The following is a 24503-nucleotide window of genomic DNA, read 5'->3' as shown; positions in this document are numbered from 1 at the left end:
CGACAGGCAGAGCCTGCCCGCATCATCAAGGCCTGGTGAATTCTCTTAAGGACCAGGGCAGAGCACTGGCTGCCAGAAGAGTTGAGTTGGTGGGCTGGGGGGGAGGTGGGCACAGACCTGAGGTACCCCCATCTGGGTACGTCTGGGATTGGAGCACGTCTTTGGGGCACATCACAATTTGAAAATGGGCACCTTAAAAATGGTGTCTTTGCAGAAGGAGGAAAAATGAATCTGGCTGTGTGTGCCTTTGCAGATAGAAATCACAGGTGTCTGTTCCCTGGCAGCTCCCGGCACTGATGTAAACGGCCTTTGTTCTTACCAATACTAATTCGTTATTTGACTGATTTGTTCATTCAACAAGAATTTAGATTTTCCGGGACCCAAAGTTAGCAAATCGGATGAGATCCAGGTTTAGCCAGCAGAAGAATGCCAGAAAAAAAGAGGCCCCTTTTGTTGGAGGAAAACACCCCCCCCACCCCACCCCCCAGCTGATCAATGAAGGAGAGTTTTCCTCCGTGACTGTCTGTCAGGTATCTGCCCTCTTCCCAAACATCTACTTGATCTCTCAAGCAGTCATTAAACAGATACATATTGGGGGCTAGTTATGTGCATTTAATTGTCCTAAGCTCTGGGAATGCAGGATAAACAAGATAGAGAGAGAAGGTCTTTACTTTCATGGAATGTTCGCCATCATGTGGGATGCAGAAAGCAAACGAGTAAGAAATAAATATAGCGAGACCATTTCGCACTCTGAAGCAGGTTCTAAAACCGTGCCATGGAAATATAATGCGAGCCTTGAATGCACACCATGCATTTTTCACTTAAAATTTTCCAGGAGCCATGTTTAAAAAGGTAAGAAGACAGCGATGGAATTAATCTTAACAGGTTTTACTAATCTTAACAGGTTTTATTTAACCCAGTATATGCAAAATATTACTGTTTAAACCAATGATACCAATGCAATAAAGTGATCAATGAGATATCAATTTTTTATTAGATTTTCCAAATCTGGTGTTTAGGGGCGCCTGGGTGGCTCAGTCAGTTGAACGTCCAACTCTTGATTTCAGCTCAGGTCATGATCCCAGGGCTGGGATCCTGGGACCCCATGATCCCCTGGGATCGAGCCCCATGTTGGGCTCTGTGCTGAGCATACAGCCTGCTTGAGATTCTCTCTCTCTCTCTCTCTCTCCCTCTGCCCCTCTCCTCTGCTTGCACTCTCACTTTCTCTATATATAAAAGAAAAGAAAAAAGAAGGCGGATGGATACTTTGGACAAAATCCTTCGCCTCAGGAAGTCTAGAGAGGAGCCCGGGAATTTGCAACTCCACACGCCTGCACCTGCCCAGGTGATTCTGAGCCAGGTGGTCCCCAGGGCACACATGGGCGGGAAAGGCTGGGTAGGCCGGAAGTGACGGAATCCCCCCAACAACAGTCCTTAGTAGGTAAGAATGATGATTATACCCGTTTGTGAAGAACAGACTGAGGCTTCAGAGAGGTGAAGTTATTACCAAAGAGCCTGTATTTCCATGTCTTTCACAAATAGTAAATACGGATGTCTATCGACCACCTGCTCTGTGCTGAGACCAGGATCTCGCATCCACACACCGTGTGTCTTGCAGGACCGGAAAATTCCAGTCTCCGAGTCCCTCACTGTATCTTGCTCACACCCCTGCCTCCCCCTCCAACGGCGGTTTCCACGGCAACGGGCTGTGCCTAACATCAGCTAAGTACCCTTGAGGGAATGGGCGACATCGCAACAGCCTGGGCTGGGGATGGTGTGGCTGGTGGGGGGGCGGGGGGCGGTTAAATCCCGCAATCCGTACCCCACCCCACATTACTGGTCACTCAAGCCTTTGGTGCTCATTAAAAGGTCTCTTTAGATGGGGTCACTGCAGAAAGAAAGAAAGAAAGAAAGAAAGAAAGAAAGAAAGAAAGAAAGAAAGAAAGAAAGAAAGAAAGAAAGAAAGAAAGAAAGAAAGAAAGAAAGAAGAGAAAAGGAAGGAAGAAAGAAGAAAGAAAGGAAAAGAAAGAAAGAAAGAAAGAAAGAAAGAAAGAAAGAAAGAAAGAAAGAAAGAAAAAATTGGCCAAGCAAGTTGCTGCTTCGTCTTGAAGAGATCACAGGTCTGCAGCAGCTGTGGGTGTTAGCAACATACCCATTACCTGTTCTCCCCGCTCAACAGCATCTCATTCTTCCTTCCACACGAGTTGATTGAGTGCCCGGAGCACTGTAGACACTTGAATATAGTTACACACACAAAAAAGTAAGGAATGGAAACAGAGCTACAAAAGCTTCAAGGATCTTTCTCTCCTTGAGAGAAAGGGCGAGGGTTCCATTTATCCTCCTTTCAAAGGATGCTGGGCCCATTTTCTAGCACTGCCAGCACACAATCGCCCCTGAGAAACAGTAACTTGAATAAAACCGAAGAAGCAACCACAACTCAAAACCCAAATGACATTACTTTCAAGGTCAGTGGAAGGGGAGGGGGTGGGGGGCTTGCGATGGAGATTGTTTGGGGCAGGGCTTTCAGAAATTGATTGCTCCTGAGGTGCCTGGCCGGCTCTGTCCGTGGAGCGTGTGACTCTTGATCTCAGGGTTGTAAGTTCGAGCCCCATGTTGGGTGTGGAGATTACTTAAAACTAAAACCTGTAAATAAATAAATAAATAAATAAATAATCGCTATTAATGTCAAGATGCTGCTCTTATGTTATAGGCATGATTTAAAATCTCAGGACAAAATGAAATAAAATAGAATAAAATCTCAGGACAGGGGCTTCTCAGTGGCGCTTTGGGTGGCTGGGAAATTCTCAGTAAATTCGTGCCTCAGGAAGGGAAGCAGACGGCTGAGGGACAAAGCCTTGAACATCTGCTTGAGCTAGTGTTGGCTTGTTTTTGGCCGTGAAACTGTAGAAACTGCTAGTGTTTTCTTCTAATAATTATGGGTCTTTTCACAGATGTTGTTTGTTTCAAAAGCATGGCCATTCGGGCTCTGAAGTATCATGGTCCTCAGTAAATGACGGCAGTTTAGAAGGAAGGATAAACTTAAAGTGTTTATCTTCATGATCCTAAGCAGAAGGGACAGAGAATGAAGAATTTGGAGATTATGACAAACACCCCTGCAGGCAGATATCCTGAAATACACAGAGAAAGAGGGAGTTGGTGTTAGCCAGAGACACTGAGCATGTTAATTATTCCTGCGGGCGTCCCTCTGCTTGGCCATCCACAAACTCAAGTTTTTACCAACTCCAGTTTGTGTTGTACCATAGCTGGTAATAACGCACTTTGGAAACAAACAAATTCAGTGTTCTTCAAGAAGGGACTGGCTAAATTCTCCTTCTTCTTTCTCCTCCTCCTCCTCCTTCTCCTTCTGTAGGCTCCACACCCAACACAGGGCTTGAACTCATGGCCCTGAGATCAAGACCTGCCATCAAGAGTTGGATCCTCCGTGGGAGCCACCCAGGCGCCCCCTGGCTAAATTGTAATGAACGCATTCAGTGGAATTCTATGCAGCTGTGTAAAATTCTAAGGATATTCTTTATGGACTAAAGAGCAAAATACACAGTGAAGGGAAAGCAAGGTGTGTAATAATGGGAAGGGTGGCCACCATTGTGTAGAAAAGGGGGAAAGGAACATATAAAAAAAAAAAAATATATATATATATATATATATATATATATATATATATATAATGCAACACGATGTATTGCATATGTATATGTATATGCATTGTATATGTATTGCAATACATAAAATATATGGAATAGAGATGCCTGGGTGGCTCAGTCAGTTGAGCATCCAACTCTTGATTTTGGCTCATGATCTCACGGTTCAGGAGTTCTAGCCCCATGTCGGGTTCTACACTGTCTCCCTTTCTCTCTGCCCCTCCCCTGCTGGTGCCTCTCTCTCTCTCTCTCTCTCTCTCAAAAATAAACAAACATTTATATAAAATATAAATATAAAATAAAAATAAAATATATGTAATAAATAATATATAAAACATGCATTATATAATAATATACAAAATATATAAAAATAAGTATATGCGTAGACTGTTTGTCACACCATGTGGAAGGCACTGGGTAGCTGGTGGACCGGGTGATGTCCTTGGTTGATGGGATAGACTGAACGCTGTATCCTCCCAAAATTCATATGTTGAAAGCTAATCCCCAGTGTGATGGTATTTGGGGGTGGGCATTTGGGAGGTGATGAGGCTGTGAGGGTGGAGCCCTCACTAATGGGGTCGGTGCCCTTGTAAGAGGTGAGGATAGTTACTAACACCACATTACATATTTGAAAGTTATTAAGAGAATAGATCTTAAATGTTCTCATCACAAGGAAAAAAAAGTGGTGACCCTGTGTGGTGACAGATGTTAGCCAGACATATTGTGGTGATCTTCTCACAGCATAAGAAAATAGGAAAGCATTATGTTGTACACCTGAAAGTAATATAAGGTGATATGTCAACTATACCTCAATGGAAAACAACCAAGAGGGGATCCTGGGTGGCTCAGTCGGTTGGTTAAGCATTCGACTCTTGGTTTCAGTTCAGGTCATGATCTCAAGGTTTGTGAGTTCAAGCCCCGTGTTGGGCTCTGTGCTGACACCATTGAGCCTCTTGGGATTCTCTCTCTCTCCCTCTCTCTCTCTCTCCCCTTCCCCTGCTCACACTCATGTTCTCTCTCTCTCTCAAAATAAATAAATGAACTTTAAAAAGAAAACAACAGAGAAGTCCCAGAGAGCCTCCTCACGCCCTCTGTCATGTGATGGCGAGAAGATGGCCGACTGGGAGCCAGGACAAGGGCTGTCCCCAGACACCAAATCTGCTGGTGCCTTGATCTTGGACTTCCAGCCTCAGATAGTGAGAAACTAGTTACTGTTGTGTATAAGCCACCCCGTGTGTGTGGTTCTGACACAGCAGCCTAGATGGACCAAGACGGCCGGACTCCCCAGAAAGAGCTTCAGATCTGTGCGTGATTCTGAGAGAGGAAGAAGATGGATGCATCAAACTCTTTTTATTTTTCTTTTTTTCCTGTCTGGTAAGTCAGCTAGGACATGATGTGCATCCTTTTATATACTGTTGGGTATATAAATTTGTTTAGAACTTTTATGTATCTATTTATGATGAGACAGGCCTGCCATTTGCCACTCTAATGATGTCTCTGACAGAGAAAAAATATACATTTTGTTTCTAATGGGATGATGCCCAAATGAATGATCTCGATGGGACCAAAAGAGACTGATTAATGCAAAAGTGGCCATGTTGGGAGGCCCGAAGCAAGGGTGCCAGCCTGGTTCCCAGGCCAGAGTTGCTGGCGATCCGGTCTAGGGGTGAGAAACACATTCACAGTACATTGATGGGGTGTGCAGGCAACGGGGGAGGGTGCCGGCTCAGTGGGGCCGGCAGGTGGCTTGGCCAAAGGGGTCCCGGAGAAGGGGACCAACGGGGGATTTCTTCTGGGTTTTCATCCTGAGAGGCTTGGTGGATCGCAATGGCTCTTGCCAAGGGGGGCCAGCCTGCAACACAGGAGGGAGAGATAGGGGTAGGTAGGCCAGTCATCGAGGATATAGGGAGGCTGGGGGCAGCGGGAATGGGAGAGCGTTGGAGGGACATTGGAGAGAGACAGCGGGAGAAGGATAAAGGCATTGAGGGCTCGCGCTCGGGGAGAAAAGATAGCGAGGACGTTTAGTGCCTCTCCCACAGCCAGAAGACAATCATCAACAGAATTTTCCATTGAGCTAAAGGCCAGGCGGGATTCCAAGAATTAAATGCATCCCATGTAATCAAGGATGGGGAAGGTTTCTCTTAGACACAAAACAGTGTGGACGGCATTCTGGAGACATCTGTTTAAAATCACATGTGTCTGAATACCCACTTTGTTGAGCAAATTACCCCCGGATTCCATCCTCCAGCAGTTTTCATCCAAATGTTAGGAACTGACAACACTGGGCTTTGTATTCTGAGCGCTTTATTTATTTGGAAGAGTTTACCATGGTGTCTGGCACACAGTCAGTGCTCGATGCAGCTCTTCTGGAATCAATTTCTCCAACACAGTCAGAAAGAATGGAACGTTCCACGAGAACCTAACGTGTCCACTCTTTTTAAAAACCTGGAGATATAATTTGTATTTACCCAAGTACATGTCTATATGGGCATATATACAGGCATATCCATAAAGAAGATTGAATTGGTAAATTCAGGTGGAAGTTGACTCCACGGTTTGGGGTCTATACCCGATGTGATGACAAATGCTTTATCCAGCGCAACTCACTTCCCCTCCCAAAGAGCCCAAGGGGCGGCATGAGTGTAATCTCCACTTTAACAGATGGGAAACTGAGGCACAGAGAGATATAGCTGTCACACAGCAGGAATGCTGCCAACCACTTTGCCCCAACAGCGAACACCCAGACATCCCCCCGCTGGCCGTGGCCCCACCTCCTGCTTGTTAACCGCGCTCACTTCCTTCGCAAACATGCTGATGGCACCAGAATCCATATCTGGGTTAGAGATAACAGAACAGAGTTACCAGAGTTCACAGATGAAAATGCGGGACACCCAGTTAAATATGAATTTCGGAAAACAACAAGTAATTTTTTAATGTTTTATTTATTTTGAAGGAGAGAGAGACAGAGCATGAGCCGAGGAAGAACAGAGAGAGAGAGGTGGACACAGAATCCGAAGCAGGCTGCAGGCTCCCAGCTGTCAGCACAGAGCCCGACATGGGGTTTGAACTCACAACCCGTGAGATCATGACCTGAGCCGAAGTTGGATCCTTAGCCAACTGAGCCACCCAGGCGCCCCAACAAGTAGTCTTTGATACGTGTGTTTGTTTTAGAAAAGATTTAGATTGGGAGAAACGTTACAAGCTAGCACCAAGATCTCCCGTTATACCCCACACCTGGTTTCCTCTATTCTTAGCCCCTTAAATTAGTGTGATTTGTCGCAATTAATGAACTGGTGGCAGTACCTTGTTGCTTGAACGAGGATTGGCCGTGATCTTCTGACTGGCTATGAGAAGTGAGAGGAGTCAGCATCCTCCCAGGTACTGGGGCCTGGGCAGCCGAGGAACGAGATGCCTTTCTGGGAATCCCGCGGGAGCGGCTGGCTGGGTGGGTGAGGGTGCAACCAGTGGCTTAGATTTTGGTTTGTTATTTTGAGATGCCTATTGGATGTCCAATATTGGGGACGTCAAAAATGCCTATAGATAAATGGGGCTGGGGCATGGTTGCCAAATGAAATGCAGGATTTCATTTAAGTTCGAATCCAGATAAACAACGTGTAACTTTTTCATGTAAGTTTGGCTCAGACATTACATAAAACATGCTTATACTTAAAAACAATTCTTAAATTTTTTTTTAACATTTATTTCTTTTTGAGACAGAGAGAGACAGAGCATGAACGGGGGAGGGTCAGAGAGAGGGAGACACAGAATCCGAAACAGGCTGCAGGCTCTGAGCTGTCAGCACAGAGCCCGACGCGGGGCTCAAACTCACGGAGTGCGAGATCATGACCCGAGGTGAAGTCGGCCGCTTAACCAACTGAGCCACCCAGGCGCCCCTACTTAAAAACAATTCTTAGTGGGGCGCCTGGCTGCCTCGGTCAGCCAAGCATGTGACTCTTGACCTTGGGGTCATGAGCTCAAGCCCCACGTTGGGTCTAGAGCTTCCTTAAAAAAATAAATAAATAAAATAAAACAATTATTAGTTTTGCAGGGGGAAACAAGAGAAATTTCCCATACAGAAAAACTCCAAGCAATTTTTTTTTAGATTCTCTGCCCTCAAGTAGCTGGAGTGTAACTTTACTCTCAGGTGTGGGCTGTGCCTGGTGGGCCCCGTGTATAGAGTACAGCGTGGGAAGGGGAAAAAAGAGTAATTTTATGGGAGAGAAACCTGATAAACAGTCTCTCTCTCCCTCTCTCCCACTCTCTCTCTCTGCCCTTCCCACACAATCTCTCTCTCAAGTAAATAAACTTAAAATAGATATATATTCAGGGCACCTGGGTGGCTCAGTCAGTTAAGCATCTGACTCTTGGTTTCTGCTCGGGTCACGATCTCACGGTTTTGTGAGTTTGAGCCCCACGTTGGGCTCTGCGCTGGCAGCACGGAGCCTGCTTGGGATTCTCTGTCTCCCTCTCTCTCTGTGCCTCCCCCACTTGTGCTGTCTCTGTCTCTCTCAAAATAAATAAATAAACTTAAAAAATACATACGAAACTTCAACAACCTCGCACCGTGCCCATGGTGCATGCCATCAACAGCCCTCAACGGAGTGATTGCGATCCGTTCGCCCAAGCCCCGTCCTTGCCCCCGAGACTAGTCTCCACACAGCATCGTTATCCCTACTATCCTAAACGTAAATTAGAGCACGTCCTTCCTGGTTAAGATGCTCCCATGGTTCCTTCCCGTCTTGCTCACAGTGAAGGTTGCTGCCCTGAGGGCTGAGACCTCTGCGTTCTGTGCCCTCCCATGTGGGCTCTCCACACGCCGCCCTCTCCTCCTCTCCACGGGCCTCCAGCAGGGTGGGCACCACCTCGCTCCCCTCCCCTTCCTCTCCCAGGAGCACAGCGAGGCTCCACGCCTTCCCTAGGCCCCCACCTGCAGTGTCATCCCCTCTGCACCCCAGGTCCCCCTTCCGTGCTTTCCATTCATTGCTCCTGGGGAGGAGGAACGCAGCCCTGACTCCAGGAGGAGCTGGCCGGGCCCCTCGTGAGCCCACAAAGCCCAGCCTCCGCGTTCTGTCACACGTCAACCCTTAATAGTGTCCTCGCAGAATGTCCACCTCGGAAGAGGCCACTCAGTCCCGACGGGTCGGGACAAGAACACATCCACTGCTGGAAGCTGAGCTGTCCCGGCCTGAGTGGCAGGGCCCGGGCTGAGGACGGATTGGTGACTGCAGGGAGGCCCGCTGACAGTGAAGCTCCTTGTACTCCCGCCTTTAGGTAATTCAGCCTTAAAACTACCTGGGGTATTGTCCGTTGGGGAATTGCCCTCGGCAGACCCCCTGGGAAAAGAACCATCAGGGAAGAAAATAAGGCTCCGCGAGAAATTGAGCGGCCTTCCGTTTAGCCCTTGCCATCCCCTGTGGAGACTCCTCTACTTACAGGAAGGATAGCCTCGCGCCTTTGCCAGCAAAGAGGGCCTGTAGAGGAGAGACATAGAAAGCCTCACTCTGGCAACTAAGGAGTGTATCTCTGGGCACAGGTGACTTCAGCCCCTAGGCCCACCTGGCCCCCCGGAGGCATTCCAGATGATGACTGAACCTAGTCGGTTAAGCTACAGAACGGTTCATTGGTTCCTAGGTGCATGGTCTCTCTGAGAATGTGTGAGGCATGGGTTTCTAAAGGCTTTTTCGGCCCCTTTCTCGCACCTCCGACCGAGGCAGACACATTGTTCTTCTGGCCTCATGTGGTTAGGAGGTCATGTCCCTGTAACTGTCCCACTTGAGGTGTTGAGAAACGGAGGGCCTTTCACGAGAACAGCAAAGCAAATGCTTTGTAGATTATAGATAAACGCAGATGCATAAGGGAATAATGTAAGAAATTAATCTATAATCAAAGGGTATGTGGGAAAGTTAGGGGAAAATCACCATGTTATTTATTTCTTAAAGGTCGTTTATACATAGGAACATTTTCAAAATTAGGTAATGTTAGAAAAACATAGATGACGTATGTTACAAGGAAATCACTAGCAAATATAATGCCACGTTTACTGCAATAAATCGGCCAGTTCAACACACTGCTGTTGTCTGTGTCCATTTTTATTTTAGTTTTAGTTTTTTATTTTCCAGTTTTTTATTTTAGTTTTATTTTATTTTCACCGACGCCGTTCTTCCTTCGGGAACCCCTGGACCTGCTGGAGCTGGACTCCCGCAACCCACTTTCTAATCGGGTCCGAACCCAGACCTGAACGTCGCCCGAGACTCAAAAACGAACAAGAAGTCCTCCGTCCTGGCCAGCGCTCTTCGCCAGTCCCAGCTTCAGCCCTGCTCCTGCTCCGGATGGTGGACAGAGACTCTCGGTCACCCCATCACCCTCCGTTCCTGGCCACATCCAACGTAGAACAAAGCCCAGCTTCCTGAGACTCTTCCCCAGAAACCCCCAGAGCGGATCCAGATTCTAGAATAGGTTTTTCCCAAGCCAGTTTCTTTTTTTTTTTTTTTTTCTTGATTTTTTTTTTAACGTTTATTTATTTTTGAGACAGAGAGAGACAGAGCATGAACGGGGGAGGGTCAGAGAGAGAGGGAGACACAGAATCCGAAACAGGCTCCAGGCTCTGAGCCATCAGCACAGAGCCCGATGCGGGGCTCGAACCCACGGACCGCGAGATCATGACCTGAGCCGAAGTCGGCCGCGCAACCGACTGAGCCACCCAGGCGCCCCTCCCAACGCCAGTTTCGATGGCACCTTCCTCCGCGCTGGCCTCCTGCTATGTGTCTTCTCCCGCATTTCAAACCAAACCGTTCTATTTAACCCAAGGTGTCTTCCTGGACACTCCTTAGTATTTGACACTAACACCCTATATATTTTACCCTGTCACCATATTCACCGTCTGTCGCCCCATCAGAACGCAAATTCTTAGAGGGCGGAAATGCTGCCTGGCACGGTGACCGGCTCGACGAGCGCATCTGGGCAAAAGGGCACACGGTCACGACGCGGGGGAGCCGGTTGTGAAGCCGACTTTGGGAGCCCTTGCTCCCGAGCCCGGCTGCTGGGTTGGGACCGGGACGCCGGGGCGTGGGTGCAGTTTGCTCCCCTGCCTTCCCCCTCTCCAAATTCACCCGTTTCCCCTCTGGGGAGGTAGTTCCCTCTTTGGGGAAAAAAGTGGATTGAAATGAATCTGAAGCAACGAGAGCCTTCGTTTTCCTCCCCGACTGAGGACGTTTTAGACAATATTCCGGTAGCGCCATCTTTTGGCAACTGGCCTCAATTGCTGGCGAGCTTCTGGCACCCATGTGCGAGGTCTTAACCCAAAGCAACTGAACCAAGAAATGGGGAGAGGGCAGTTCTGTCTGTGAGCTGCCAGCCCGGGCCTTTTGACACGTAGTTCCTGCCCCGCCCCCCAGAAGTAACCGAGACTCTGTGAGCTCACCCCGCAGAGGACGGCACCTCCAACGGTCCGTCTCCCCACCTGCTGTCCCCACCGGCTGGTTCCGGTTTGGATGGAGACATTCTGTCAACAGGAGGCTCCGTCCCCTCCCTCTTTGCTGCAGATCTCCAGCCTCTCCACGCCTCCCCCTCCCCTCCTTTGACTTTGGCATCCCATGGATCCGCCCTCCTTAGAGGGACAGACCCAGAGAGAGCTCACACCACAGGGCAGAGGGACAGACACAGAGAGAGCTCACACTATAGGACAGACAGACCCAGAGAGAGCTCACACTACAGGACAGACAGACCCAGAGAGAGCTCACACCACAGGGCAGAGGGGCAGATCATTAGCAGATTTTAAAAAATCGTTACGGATATGGACACACACACACACACACACACACACTCTGAAGAAAACGAGGCAGGGTGATGTTTCAGAGTGAACTGAAGTCCAAAGGTTTTGCTTCCTTAGTTTCTGGGGCCCCGAGATTCTGTGTTTTTAACAAGACTTCCAGCCGGGCACTCTGAGGCCTGCGGTCTCTGGGCCCCACTTTGAGAAACACAGGCCGAAAGAAGTCAGATCTGGTGCTGAGCATTTTACAGGGTAATGTGCTTTACGTCCTCGCCAACCCTGTGGTCCAGGAGTGCTTATAACTGGTGTTCTAGAAGAGGAGACTGGGGCGTGGAGAGGAGAGATCACAGGCCCAGTTTCCGTGTTTTTTCCTGTGCAGCTGGGTCGGAATCTGGATCCCACACACGGGCCGACTGCAAAGCCTGGGAGAGCTCGGCCTCTGGGCACCGTCCCTTCTCCAGCCTCCCCCCCACCCCCCCCCAGCCCTGCACACACCCCGCCCTGCCCCCCTCCGTTTCCATGGCAACAGCCTGAGCCACCTCCTTCCTCACACAGGTGGGAGTCCCTGTGAAGGGAAGAAGGGCAAGGGTGTCTTTGTCACCGGGCTGCTGTCACAGAATTACACAGATGGGGCGGTTTGCATCTCGCAGTCTGGAGGCTGGAGTCCAAGAACAAGGCACTGGCAGATTTGTTGTCTAGTGAGAACCTGCTTTCCGGTTCACAGACTGCCTCTTCTCTGTGTTCTCGCGTGGGGGAGAGGGGGAGGGGGCCCCCTGGGGTCCCTTTAATGAGGGCACTGGTGCCCGTGTGAGGGCTCACCTTCGAGAGACATCACCTGCGGGTTAGAGTTCAACAAATGAGCATGGGACACACAGACATTCTGTCCGTTGCAGGCACGGATGCCAGACCAGTGTGGCTGGCCAAGGAAGGGCTGAGCGAGGGCTCCAACCTCCAGTTGCCCCAAGAAGGCTGTCAGGTACGTTTTTGCCGGGATTAAAGTGGAAACTTGAGAGTCCTTATACAAGGACGAAGAAAGAGAATGGCTCTGTGGTCTTTTGCAGATGCCTAAAGAAACCCCAGGTTCTAGTCAGCACTGTTGAAAGAGCCAGTGGCTGAAGGTATAATTATTTATATGATTAAAAATAAAGCGTATGATGGGATATTAGTCAGGAGAAAGGAGAGAGTCTTGCCATTTGTAGCAACGCAGAAGAATTTAGTGTTATGCTAAGTGAGAAAAGTCAGAGAAAGACAAATACCACAAAATCTCACTTATGTGGAATATTTGAAAAGAAGAAGCGGGGAGAAAGAGGAGGAGGGGAAGGAAGGGGGGAGGAAGGAGAGGAGAGGCAGGAGGGAGAGGAGGGGGAGGAGGAGGAAGGAGAAGGAGAAGGAGAAGAAAGACTCAAACTCACAGAATGGTGGTTACCAGGGGCTGGAGGTGGGGGAAACGGGCAGATGTTGGTCAAAGGGTAAGAGCCTTCAGTCATAAGGTGAATAAGTTCTGGGGATCTAATGTACAGCATGGTGATATTGGGGAAGAAATTTTTTTTTCTACCCTTCAAGATTCTTCCAGCTGGTTTAAGAATGGAATTGACATGAGTCAAAGGAGGAAAAAACACGAAGTTTAATTATGTGCACACAGAGGAGGCCCAGTAATGAAACTGAGACCTCCCCCGCAAAATGACCAAAACAAGCGGTTTTTATGCTTTTTAGGCAAAGTGACAATAAATCTCGGCAGGACCGAGAAAACTTACATTTGGGAGTTTCAATTAGTAAGGGATTCTAAACAGGATTTGAGCTGAGGTAGTAAATTAGTAAAAAGTAATAAGGGTGGTTTATATCCAGAGTTCTTGGCTCTACATTTTCTAACTCTGGCTATAAGGATGTCTCTTTACCCCCTGGCAGACGGAGGGTACCTTTCACATGAGAGATTTATTTCCTGTTTTCTGGAGATAGAGGGAGGTCAGAGTGTTTGGGCTTTTTTTGTTTTTTTCACCTGCTGTTGCTTAAGAACTTTTAACTTAGAATAATCAATATGCCGGGCACCTGGGCAGTCAGTCAATTAAGCGTCTGGCTTCGGCCCGGGAATGATCTCATGGTGTGTAAGTTTCAGCGCTGCACTGGGCTCTCTGCTGACAGCCTGGGGCCTGCTTCGGACTCTGTGTGTGTGTGTGTGTGTGTGTGTGTGTGTGTGTGTGTGTGTGTGTGTGTGTGTGTGTGTGTCTGCCCCTCCCTCACTCGCACTCTCTCCGTTTCTCAAAATAAATGAAAACATTAAAATAAAACAAAACTATAAATCTAGAGGGAAAATTCCTATAAATCAGAGCATCTGACTGGCTCAGTCAGAAGAGCATGTGACTCTCGGTCCTGGGGTTGTAAGTTCAAGCCCCGCGTTGGGTATAGACGTCACAGAAAAATAAATAGATACACTTGAAACAATGACCATGATAACATTATCAGTCTGAGACCGGCTCACAATTGAGTGAGAGCTGCAAAGGCCCGGGGGTTGGGCGTCTGGGCAGCAAGAGCTGGTAGAGCAGCTGTACCAACCGCTCCCAGCTGGAGCCCAGGTCATTGGTCAGGGTCTCCTTGGGATTGGCCGGCGCCCTATCAGTTAAATACTCGGAATATCTCCCGTGCCTGTCAGAGTTGGGCACAGGGAGCAGGAGCACAGGGACGAGTCAAGCTGGAGGAGGGAAGGGGCGGTCGGGGGGCAGTGGGGGAAATGCCAGACTGTAACGTGGGGTTTCTCAGCTTGGGCACAACTGGCATTTGAAGGTTGGTAATTCCTTGTTGTAGCCGGATGTTCTGTGTCCTGGCTTCTACCCGCTAGATGCCAATAGCACCACCTCCTACCACGCACCCGCACCAGTCGTGACAACCAAAATGTCTCAGGACGTCTGCAAACGTCCACTAGGAGGCAGAGTCACCTCTGGTTGCGAACCCCTGCTCTAAACGGAAGGACTGAGCCTTGAGCCTGCGACAGAATCCCAGGGAGGTGGTGGGGGAAGGGGGGGGGGGCGTCTGGGCCCCACCTCTCGAGTTTCTGGTTTAGGAGGTCTAGGAGCCATACCTGGAGAAGCCCCTGCTCTAAATAAGCAAGATTTCTCTGACTCTTCTTTGGCTTTTCTTCCCCTTCCCCTCCTCCTTCTCTTCCTCCTCCCTATCCTTCCTCTCCTCCTCCCTCTCCTCCTCCCTCTCCTCCTCCCTCTCCTCCTCCCTCTCCTCCTCCTCCCCCCTCCTCCCCCTCCTCTTTCTTTTTTTTTTTTTTTTGACGTAAAGATTTATTTCACGTTGCAGGGAAATATTAACGCCATCAACACACATGGGAGTGAGTGGCGAGCCCAGCGGGACGTTTGCATTGTGTTAAGCCTTAAGGTACGTGCAGCCCATGAGGGAGCAATGACTCTGCATTCCTGGGGACACAAAGGCGTCCTTGGGTTTGTTTCGGGACTTTGCTGTGCACCTGCGAGCCTGTGCCTGTAAATTCCTGTGGCAGTTGCTACGTGTCGCCACTAGATGGCGCTGGAAGCCAAGTAATAAAATGGTCGCTCCCGCCCAATCTCCGCAGAAACTAGATTCTGGTCGGGGCGGCGGAGGGGGGGGAGGCTTTTTAAGGAGACATTCCCCATTTAAATCAAGAACACCCAGTACTGAGACACTCCAGTTCCACCGCCGCAAGGTTTTCCACATCAAGCTCTGCCTGACAACTTTTCTTTAAATAGATTTTTTAAAGACTTTATTTTTTAAGTAATCTCTACACTCAATGCGCGGCTTGAACTCACAACCCCGAGATGAAAGGTCACCACTGAGCCAGCCAGGCGCCCCTCTTTAAGTAGATTTCAATGCATTTTCAAATATACACATTTTAATGCAAGCTGTACATCACTTTCAGTGGGGAGCTGACAGCGCCTCTGAGAAATACAAAATTAAAGCCAGAAAGAGGGGGTGAGGAAGGGAGGGGGAGAGGGAGGGGGAGGGGAGCATGCTATTAGAAGATTCCCAGAAAGGAGCCGTTTTCCTTCGGCACTGTCCTTGAAAGGGAATAATAACAAGTAAATGGAAAATAATACTAAGTGGGTAATTATTAGACATTTTAACAACATACTGACACCAACCTGAGCCTTCTTTTTGGTGCAGTTAATATGATTTAATAATACTATGTGGTTTGTCCGTATATGGCCTTAAGCTGGCTTTCATGCTGGGGTGCCTGAGTGGCTCAGTTGGTCGAGCGTCTGACTCTTGATTTCAGCTCAGGTCATGATCCCATGGTTCCTGGGTTTGAGCCTTATGTCAGGCTCTGCACCGACAGTGTGGAGCCTGCTTGGGATTCTCCCTTCCTCCTCCTCCTCCTCCTCCTCCTCCTCCTCCTCCTCCTCCTCCTCCTCCTCCTCCTCCCCTGCTTGTGCTCACGCGCGCTCTCTCTCTCTCTCTCTCTCAAATAAATAAACTTAAAAGGTCCATACAAGAGATGATCGGAACTTGGTAATGGAAAGCGAGAGGGGGTGACTAACGAGAGAGGAGCTTTGAGGGAGAATAACCAGGACTTTCTGGCAGGGAGGAAGTAGCCTGTGGGAGAAGTCAAGGTTAAGGCGCAGGGTCCTATTCCCGGCCTCGGGTACGATGGACAGAACGGGGACCCTGCAGGTTATAGGGTGTGCACTAGGGGTGTTCTGTGGTATCAGAACTAGTCTGCTTTTTTAATGTTCTGGAACATTTCTATTAACTACATGTTTCTCAAGTATTTGAAAATTTTACCCAAAGAACTCTGCTCAGCCTTTCCTAGAAAAGCACTCATCTGAGATTTTCAAATATATTACCATAAATTAGCACACACTGTCTTTTTACCCTGGGAACTTAATGTGTATATGTGGCTGCTTCTTGGTCATTCAAGACTCTGATCCTGTGTGTGTTCTGTCTTTTTTCCCTCGTTAGGCTTGCCGACTCTTGGACTACTTTCGAGGTTCAGTCTCTGATATTTGTATATCCCTGTCTCTTCTTTTCTATCTTCTGCTTACCTGATTGCTGCTTTTATACTTATTGGTGATGTTTGCCTTATATTTTCTTCCTAGATTTAAAAAAATTTTTTACAACGTTAAAAAGTTGACCTACAATAGATGAGTCATACTTAAAGCAAACAATTTGATGCTTTGTGATATATGTATCCCTGTGAAACCGTCCCCACCATCAAGACAGTGAACCTATCCATCACTTCCAAAAGTTTCCTTCGGCCCCTTTTTAAAAGTCCCCCACATGTGCCCTGTTGCTACAGATTCATTTGCATTTTCTAAAGTATTATATAAGTGCGATCATACAGTATTTACATTTTTGTGTCTGGCTTCTTTTCTGCATCCGATGATTTTGAGATTCATCCATGTTGCTGTAAGTATCAGTGGTTCATTCCTTTTTTTGCTGAAGGAGTATTTCCTTGATGGCTATACCACAATTTATTTGTCCATTCGCCAGTTGATTGCCGTTGGGTTTGTTTCCAGTTTCTTGTAACTGTTCTGAGTCTGTAAGGGGGAAAAGGTGGACGTAGTGAGACTTGTGTAAAATCCAAGGGAGAGAAAATGGTGGTTCAGATCAGGAAAGCAGTGTGGAAAAGTGATCAGATTCTGGATATTTTGAAAACAGAGCCACTGGATTGCTGACCAGTTCAAGGAGCATCAAGGAGATTGCGCAAAATTTCCATTAGAACTCCTTTCTCTTTGGATAGGATAGAATTGGATAGAATTGACCCTACACCTAAGAATGTCCTTTTCTCTTTTTAATTTTTAAAAATTTATTTAAATTCAAGTTAGTTAACATAAAGTGTAGTATTGGTTTCGGGAGTAGAACCCAGTGATTCATCTGTTAACGTGTAACACCCAGTGCTCATCCCAACAAGTGCCCTCCTTAACGCCCATCATCCATTTAGCCCATCCCCCCTCCACCTGCCCTCCAGCAACCCCAGTTTTTTCTCTGCATTTAAGAGTCTCTTATGGTTTGCCTCCCTCTCTGATTAACTCTAAGAATGTTCTTGTGTCTAACTAGTCAGTGCACCGCCCCCCTCCATTGCAACCACCTCCATTGCAACCCCTCCATTGGTACATATCCCACGCAGAGCCATTTACTAGGGTTTCTGGAAAATAGATGCTTGCTCTCTTGTCCCCTAGATAATATGGTATGTTGCTGCTCGGAAGATGGAGCCTGGGGCACATGGGAGACCACCAGGTAGAGACTGAGGATCAAGTCAACATACTGCAAGTAGCATGGACAGATAGAGAAACTGGGTTACTGTCAACATTATTTAAGCTGCTGGATAGAGCCTCGCCTGATTCCCACCTATCAGCCCTCCCTCTGACATCTCTATTACGTGCACCCATGAATTCCTATTATTGTTTAAGCCAGTCTGAGCTCACTTAGGAGACACTGAACAAAGGAGGTGGTGCTCTGGATGAGCAGTGTGTCCTGAGGTGATAGAGTAGCAGGCCAGGCCAGCAGCTGTTCACGGGTGATGCGAGAGAAGGGGGATCCATGAGAGTGCTCCCAGCTATCTGGTTTTACAACCCACTGAAGGGAGGAGGAGACAGGAGAGTCCTGCGGTAAATATTGGATTCTTGAAAGTTAGGTGCCGCTCAAATAGCCAGAGAGATGCGGTATTTGAACACATGGATGTGTATGTGTGTATTATGCGCTCAAACACCACATCTCTCTGGCTATTGGGGGTATTTTGGCTTCAAATCTCTATCTATCTATGAGAAACAGATATTATATATATTATATATAAAATGTGATATTTTAATCACAGATATATATATATAGAATTTTATATATATAGGAGCACCTGGGTGGCTCAGTCTGTTGAGTGTCCGACTCTGGCTCAGGTCGTGATCTCGCGGTCTGTGAGTTTGAGCCCCACGTCAGGTTGTGTGCTGTCCGTGAAGAACCTGCTTCAGATCCTGTCTCCCTCTTTCTGCCCCTCCTCCACTTGCACACTCTTTCTCCCAAAAATAAATAAACAGTAAAAGAACTTATTTATGTATATATTATATATATAAAATTATATATATAATATGCGATATATAAAATGTGCATGTGTGTATGTGTCTGGGGGGCGTAAAAATTGCCAAAAGCTGTTTTCTTATTTTTTATTTTAAGAGAGAAAGCACAAGTGGGAGAGGGAGAGAGGGAAAGAATCCCAAGCAGGCCCCACACTATCAGTGCAGAACCCAGCCACTGGGCTTGAACTCACAAACCATGAGACGCTTAACCGACTGAGCCACCCAGGCGCCCCTGCAAAAGCTATTTTATGTAAAATAATATTGGTAAATATTTTATTATGTGCAAATCTTGTCTTCCCCACAAGAACCCAGCTTTGTTCTTTTGCCTCTCTCTCTGCACTGAGCAGTGAACGGATGGCCCGACAGTGATGGGCACGGGTGGCTGAACCACTGAAAGGTGCGTTCTTTCTGGGTCATGTCCTACCACGGGCTGCTAGGAAAATATTGAGGCCTAGGAAGCTTGAAGGCTCCAAGATGAAAAGAAATCCTCAATCTGGGAGCCAAGGTGGGATTTGGGTGAAGATAAGGAAGACCCCTACTTACTGGGAAACCAGTGTGTCCAGAGCCCGTAAACCAAGCTGCTCCTGGGATTTAGAATAAATGGGTGCAAATTAGGGGAAAAGTACCTTCTGGTCAGACAGACCCAAAGATTCATGGCTGGGCTTATGGATGACACTTTTGTGGGAAGAAAAGGACATCCCTTCCTCCAGGCACAGTGAGCAGGAAAGTAGTGACCATGGCATGGTGAGCAGACAGAGGGCTGGATTTCCTACTTCTGTCCCAGGCAGGAGCTTTTGTGCAGTACACAGACTGTACAACTGTACATGGCGGCCATGCCAGAGGGGACTCATTTCTTCATTGTTAACAGCGTAGGCTCTGGAGTCCTATTGCCCAGTTTGAATCCCAGCTTTGCAGTGTGCTAGCTGTGACCTTGGGCACATTTACGACCTCCTGGTGCTTCAGTTTTCCCATCTGTGATATGGGGATAATTTTTCATCTTTACCTCATAGAACTACTGTGAGGATTCAGTGAGCTGACACATGTCAAGTGCTCAGAACAGGGCCTGGAACAGAGTAAATATTCGATAAGTGTTCCGTAGCATGCTGGGCAGAAACCAGAGATGGATGCCGAGATCCCTACTCCCTGGTGAATATGTTCTGTAAAACCCCCAGGACTGTGAATGTGGCATTTTACTCCGTTGATCAGGTTACATCACGTGGCACATATAATTTTATGTTTTTTTTAAAGGGAGGGATTATTCTCAGTGGGCCTGGTCTAATCATGAAAGCCTTTAAAAGTGATGGAGCCCAAGGCGCCTGAGTGGCTCAGTTGGTTAAGCGTAGGACTTCGGCTCAGGTCATGATCTTGCGATTAGTGAGTTTGAGCCCCGCATCTGGCTCTCTGCTGTCAGCACAGAGCCCACTTTGGATTCTCTGCCCCTCCTTGGCTCATTCTCTCTCTCCCTCCCTCTTTCTCAAAATAAATAAATAAGCTTTAAAAAGTGATGGAGCCTATCCTGAAATCCAAGCGCTTCAAAGCATTAGGGGGATTTGACACAGTTTTCTATTGCTGGTTTTGAAAACTGAGGGGGCCGTGTAGGAAGGTCTTAAGAGTGGTCTCTGGAAGTTGGGCGTGATCACCGGCCACCACCCACCAAGGAACAGAATTCGGCCAACGACCACAATGAATCTGGAAGAGGTCCCTGCCAACATCTTGATTTCAGCCTTGTGAGAACCAGCACTGGAAAAGTCAACCACACTGTCCCGGGGCTTGTGACCTCCTGAACTGTGGGCTAATAGATGAATGCTGCTTTTTCATTTAAAAAAAGCTTCCTTAAGTTTTATTTATTCAAGGAATCTCTACACCCAGCGTGGGGCTCAAACTCACAACCCTGAGATCAAGAGTCACGCGCCCCTCTGACTGAGCCAGCCGGGTGCTCCTGGGCGAGGGTTGTTTTCAGCTGCTAAGTTTGTGGTGATTTGCAACGCAGCAATAGAAAACTGATACTCCTAGTAATGCTAGTACAGTAGGAGAGCTGATGGCTGTCGGGGTTCCTGCAGCCCTGATGAGTGAACTCCCCAGACCCCGAACCTCATGACCAGCCAGAATAGATGAGCTAGGACACCAGACCAGATCGCCAGGGTTCAAATCTGGGCGTTGTCTCTCAGCTCGGGTATGACCTGGGGTAAATTACTTAACCTCCTTATCTGGAAAAGGGCTTAGGCATGGAATCTCTTTCGTGGGGTCTTGCAGTGATTCAGTGAACTAATTCAGTCTGTGGAAAGTACTTAGAATAAGCTGAGAACGATGTAAATATTCATCCTTACTGTTTACGCGGACCGACCACCTCGTGGGGAGCTGGGCAGGGGGGACAGTACCCAGGAGTTTCAGTAACCACGTGCATTGATTAACGCGTCCATCGTAAATCAAGATCTTCTCTGTTCCTCCTTCTGACTCCTGTGTCTCCCAGGACCCACCTGGGGTTGCTCGATCACTTCCGGGTGGCTGCGAGACCCTCCAATGTCCACATTCAGATGAGATCTGGATGTCTGTCTCCCACCAATTCCCGTGCCTGGGGAAACCCTGTTCTCAGCCTTCCTTGGTGATAACAGTCATGCTGCTTGGTTTTCATCAACGTGTGTGTAAACCAGGTCATTAATCAGCAGTGCAAACAGGAACGAACCGGACTTTAATTTCAGTGCTATTTGATAGAAACCTGTTAGTGTTAAAATGATGGGGGTTTCCCCCCATCATCTCTATAGCGTTTTTGTGAGCCTCTTTTTCTTCAGGTTCTTATTCACTTATTTCTAACATTATTTGAACCCAGGACACTGAAGTATTTACTGTCAGTTTTGCTCTGTCCAGTAATAAAGACACTTTGTTTTTGGTTGCACTCACTTCTAAGTATTTTATATAAACATTATTCTGAATAGAATACTTGCCCATTTTTATTTTAATCAACTCCTGGAGACCATTTGCAATGTCACTGGTTTTATTTATTTAAAAAAAAATTTTTTTTATTAACGTTTATTTATTTTTGAGACAGAGACAGAGCACAAACGGGGGAGGGTCAGAGAGAGAGGGAGACACAGAATCCGAAACAGTCTCCAGGCTCTGAGTTGTCAGCACGGAGCCCGACGCGGGGCTCGAACCCACGGACCGCGAGATCATGACCTGAGCCAAAGTCGGACACTCCACCGACTGAGCCACCCAGGCGCCCCAATGTCACTGGTTTTAAAAAAGATCTTTCTTGTGCATTTGATCATCTTACTGAGTTCATTTTTTGTTTGTTTGTTTGTTTCTCTTTGGTTTTCTTTTTTTTTATTTTTATTTTTATTTTTTTATTTTTTTTAACGTTTATTTATTTTTGAGACAGAGAGAGACAGAGCATGAACAGGGGAGGGGCAGAGAGAGAGGGAGACACAGAATCCGAAACAGGCTCCAGGCTCTGAGCTGTCAGCACAGTGCCTGACGCGGGGCTTGAACTCGGCTTGAACTCACGGACCGCAAGATCATGACCCGAGCCGAAGTTGGCCGCTTAACCGACTGAGCCACCCAGGCGCCCCTCTCTTTGGTTTTCTAAATAGTGATTCAATCACCAAACCTTGTCTCTTTCTCTTCCCTTCCAGGAGGTATCCTGGACTGTTCAGTGATATGCACCAATGAACTCTGTTTTATTGCTGAAGCTGGTTTTTAATATTCTGTCACTTCCAACACGAGGAGTCCTAACTGATGCAAATCTAGAAAAGAGGAAAAGTCTCAGAATCCCTCTTGCCCAAGTGTTTTGATGATTTGAAGATTATCTGAAATGATAATGTCTTAGCCTGTTGGTGTTACACAATGAAATGCCACCCTCTGGATAGCTTCCCACGTTCGTTATATTTAGAGGGTTTCTCACGGTTGTGAATTCTCCTAAAGGCTTTCTGGCAGAATTTATAAGCATCAATGGGTCTTTCACCTGTGTGAGATCTCAGATGTTTAGTAAGGGATGAGCAACGGATCAGTAAAGGCTTTCCCATACCCATTCCATCCATAGGGTTTCGCTCTAGAATGTACTCTCTGGTGTCCAGTCAGGTGTGACTTTAAGTTTTTTTTTTTTTTTAATGTTTATTTATTTTTGAGACAGAGAGAGATAGAGCATGAACCGGGGAGGGTCCGAGAGAGAGGGAGACACAGAATCTGAAGCAGGCTTCAGGCTCTGAGCTGTCAGCCCAGAGCCCGACGCGGGGCTTGAACTCACGGACCGTGAGATCATGACCTGAGCCAAAGTCGGGCACTTAACCGACTGAGCCACCCAGGCGCCCCCAGTCAGGTGTGACTTTAGACAGCACACAGCTACATACATCATATTCCTGGGTATTCTTACCTGTATGAGTTTTCTCATGCTTCACTGGAAATTAATCATAACTGAATGATTTTTTCATCTCCATTAAGTTCATAGATTTCTTCTACAATTAAATAAATCTGAGTTATTTTTCAAACTCTTTCCACTTAAAACGTGCTCATAGTTTTTGACTTGATAGAATAACGTTTGAGTGGAGATTAAATATGTTTGCAAAAGCTTCATATGCATAGCCTTTCTGCTTAGTCGGTGTTTTATCATCGATGAAGTTCTCTTGATTCAAATGCCTCTCCTTATTTTCTTGGTGAGCTCTATTTTGTTTGCACCACCCCGTCATGTCCCAAAGTGGAAATCAGAATTCATCACTTGTGAATCTTCCCACCAACCAGTATGCTGTGAAATGAAACTTTCTGACATACTGTCTTTGGTGGGCCTATACTCTTCTTTTGCCCCATACAACTTGCCCCACTCCTAACAATATTTTTTACTTACTGGTTCCCACATCTGGCTTCCTTTAACTGGGAGAACATTAAAGACCAGAATCTCAGTTCTAGACTTCAAAGTTTCTCATACTTCTATTTTCTCTTGCTGTCGACCACGTACAAAGCGATAATTTCTCTCTCCAGCTCAAACCCACCATTCCTCTAGTTCAGGCCAACGCGGCAAATATGAGAGATAAAGGCCAGAGACAGTGGCCTGGCAACCCAGTCTCCTGTCACCTGGGTCCACACCATACACGTAAGCTGACACATTCTTTTTTTATTTTCCTTTTTATATTTGAGAGAGAGAGAGAATATGTGTGCAAGCCGGGAAGGGGCAGAGCCCAGCACGGAGCCTGACTAGGGGCTTGATCCCACAACTGTGAGATCATGACCCGAGATGAAATCAAGAGCCCGACACTTAACCGACTGAGCCACCCAGGCGCCCCTTAAACATTCTTATTCCCAACAAATACCTTCTGCTCCTTTTGGCACGTTTGGTTTCTGGCTACGTCTCCAATGTTTAAAAACATTCGTGGGGTGCCTGGCTGGCTCAGCCAGTGGAGCCTATGACTCTTGATCTCAGGGTTGTAAGTTTGAGCCCCACGTTGGGTGTAGAGATTACTTAAAAGTAAAACCTTAAAAAGAAAAAAAAAATGTTCCTGGTATATAAACGGCGTTTAATAAATATTTTCTGAAGAAGCCAAATCAATCTTCAAAGGAAACTCCATGTATTAAGACCTCATGCCCTCAGCTACAGGTTTCAAATTACAGGCCCTTTTGTATGAATTCCTGGGTGACCATTGCAGGCTAACCTATAAGTGAAGGTATCCCCATATTTTTAAATTTTTTTTTAATGTTTATTTTTGAGAGAGAAAAAAATAGAGCACGAGCAGGGGAAGGGCAGAGAGAGAGGGAGACAGAATCCGAAGCAGGCTAGAGGGATTTTGTCTGGAGTGAAGTTTTTTTTACGTTGAATGAGGACTGAGTTCTGTTTGAACGATCGCCCACATTCAGTACATTCACAGGCTTTCTCTACATCATGGATTTTCTCATGATTAATATGGGATGATTTCCTGGAAAAGGCTTTTTCATATGTTTTACGTTCCTGGGATTCCTCTTCAGTATGAGTTTTCTGAAGTTGAATGGGATTTGGCTTCTGCTTGTAGACTTTTCTACATTTATCACATTTATAGGATTTTCTTTATCAGT

At 47.1% G+C, this 24503-nt stretch overlaps 1 protein-coding gene and 1 long non-coding RNA gene across 3 annotated transcripts in view; both read left to right on the top strand.

The window, feature by feature from the left end:
- The window catches only part of LOC122207652, a 175933-nt gene extending 174045 nt beyond the window's left edge, over positions 1-1888 (top strand). Inside the window, exons 4-5 of one of the 2 annotated variants that reach the window (XR_006196950.1) lie at positions 1240-1345; positions 1619-1888. This is a non-coding gene — a long non-coding RNA (uncharacterized LOC122207652). Of the gene's footprint in view, positions 1-1239; positions 1346-1542 lie in introns of both variants that reach the window. The other variant, XR_006196949.1, reaches the window with a different exon arrangement.
- A 6341-nt stretch (positions 1889-8229) lies between these two features.
- LOC122208795 lies at positions 8230-22175 on the top strand. The gene is made up of 7 exons (XM_042920236.1): positions 8230-8344; positions 9892-9991; positions 12001-12125; positions 12321-12403; positions 14728-14805; positions 17583-17640; positions 22100-22175. Exons 1-7 carry the CDS (start codon positions 8230-8232, stop codon positions 22165-22167), a joined length of 627 nt encoding a protein of 208 aa, XP_042776170.1. The 3' UTR covers positions 22168-22175.
- The last annotated feature ends 2328 nt before the right edge of the window (positions 22176-24503 follow it).

The sequence above is a fragment of the Panthera leo genome, chromosome E2 (genome assembly GCF_018350215.1).
Source record: "Panthera leo isolate Ple1 chromosome E2, P.leo_Ple1_pat1.1, whole genome shotgun sequence".
Taxonomy (NCBI): Eukaryota; Metazoa; Chordata; class Mammalia; order Carnivora; family Felidae; genus Panthera; species Panthera leo.
This window is presented reverse-complemented; position numbering and strand designations above follow the sequence as displayed.

Coding starts and splice junctions, on each gene's coding strand:
- LOC122208795 (XM_042920236.1), top strand. CDS start 8,230: ATGGTGCATGCCATCAACAGCCCTCAACGGAGTGATTGCGATCCGTTC. Junction 12,404..14,727: donor TGCCCCAAGAAGGCTGTCAG/GTACGTTTTTGC, acceptor TTCACGTTGCAG/GGAAATATTAACGCCATCAA. Junction 17,641..22,099: donor GGCACATGGGAGACCACCAG/GTAGAGACTGAG, acceptor CTTCCCTTCCAG/GAGGTATCCTGGACTGTTCA.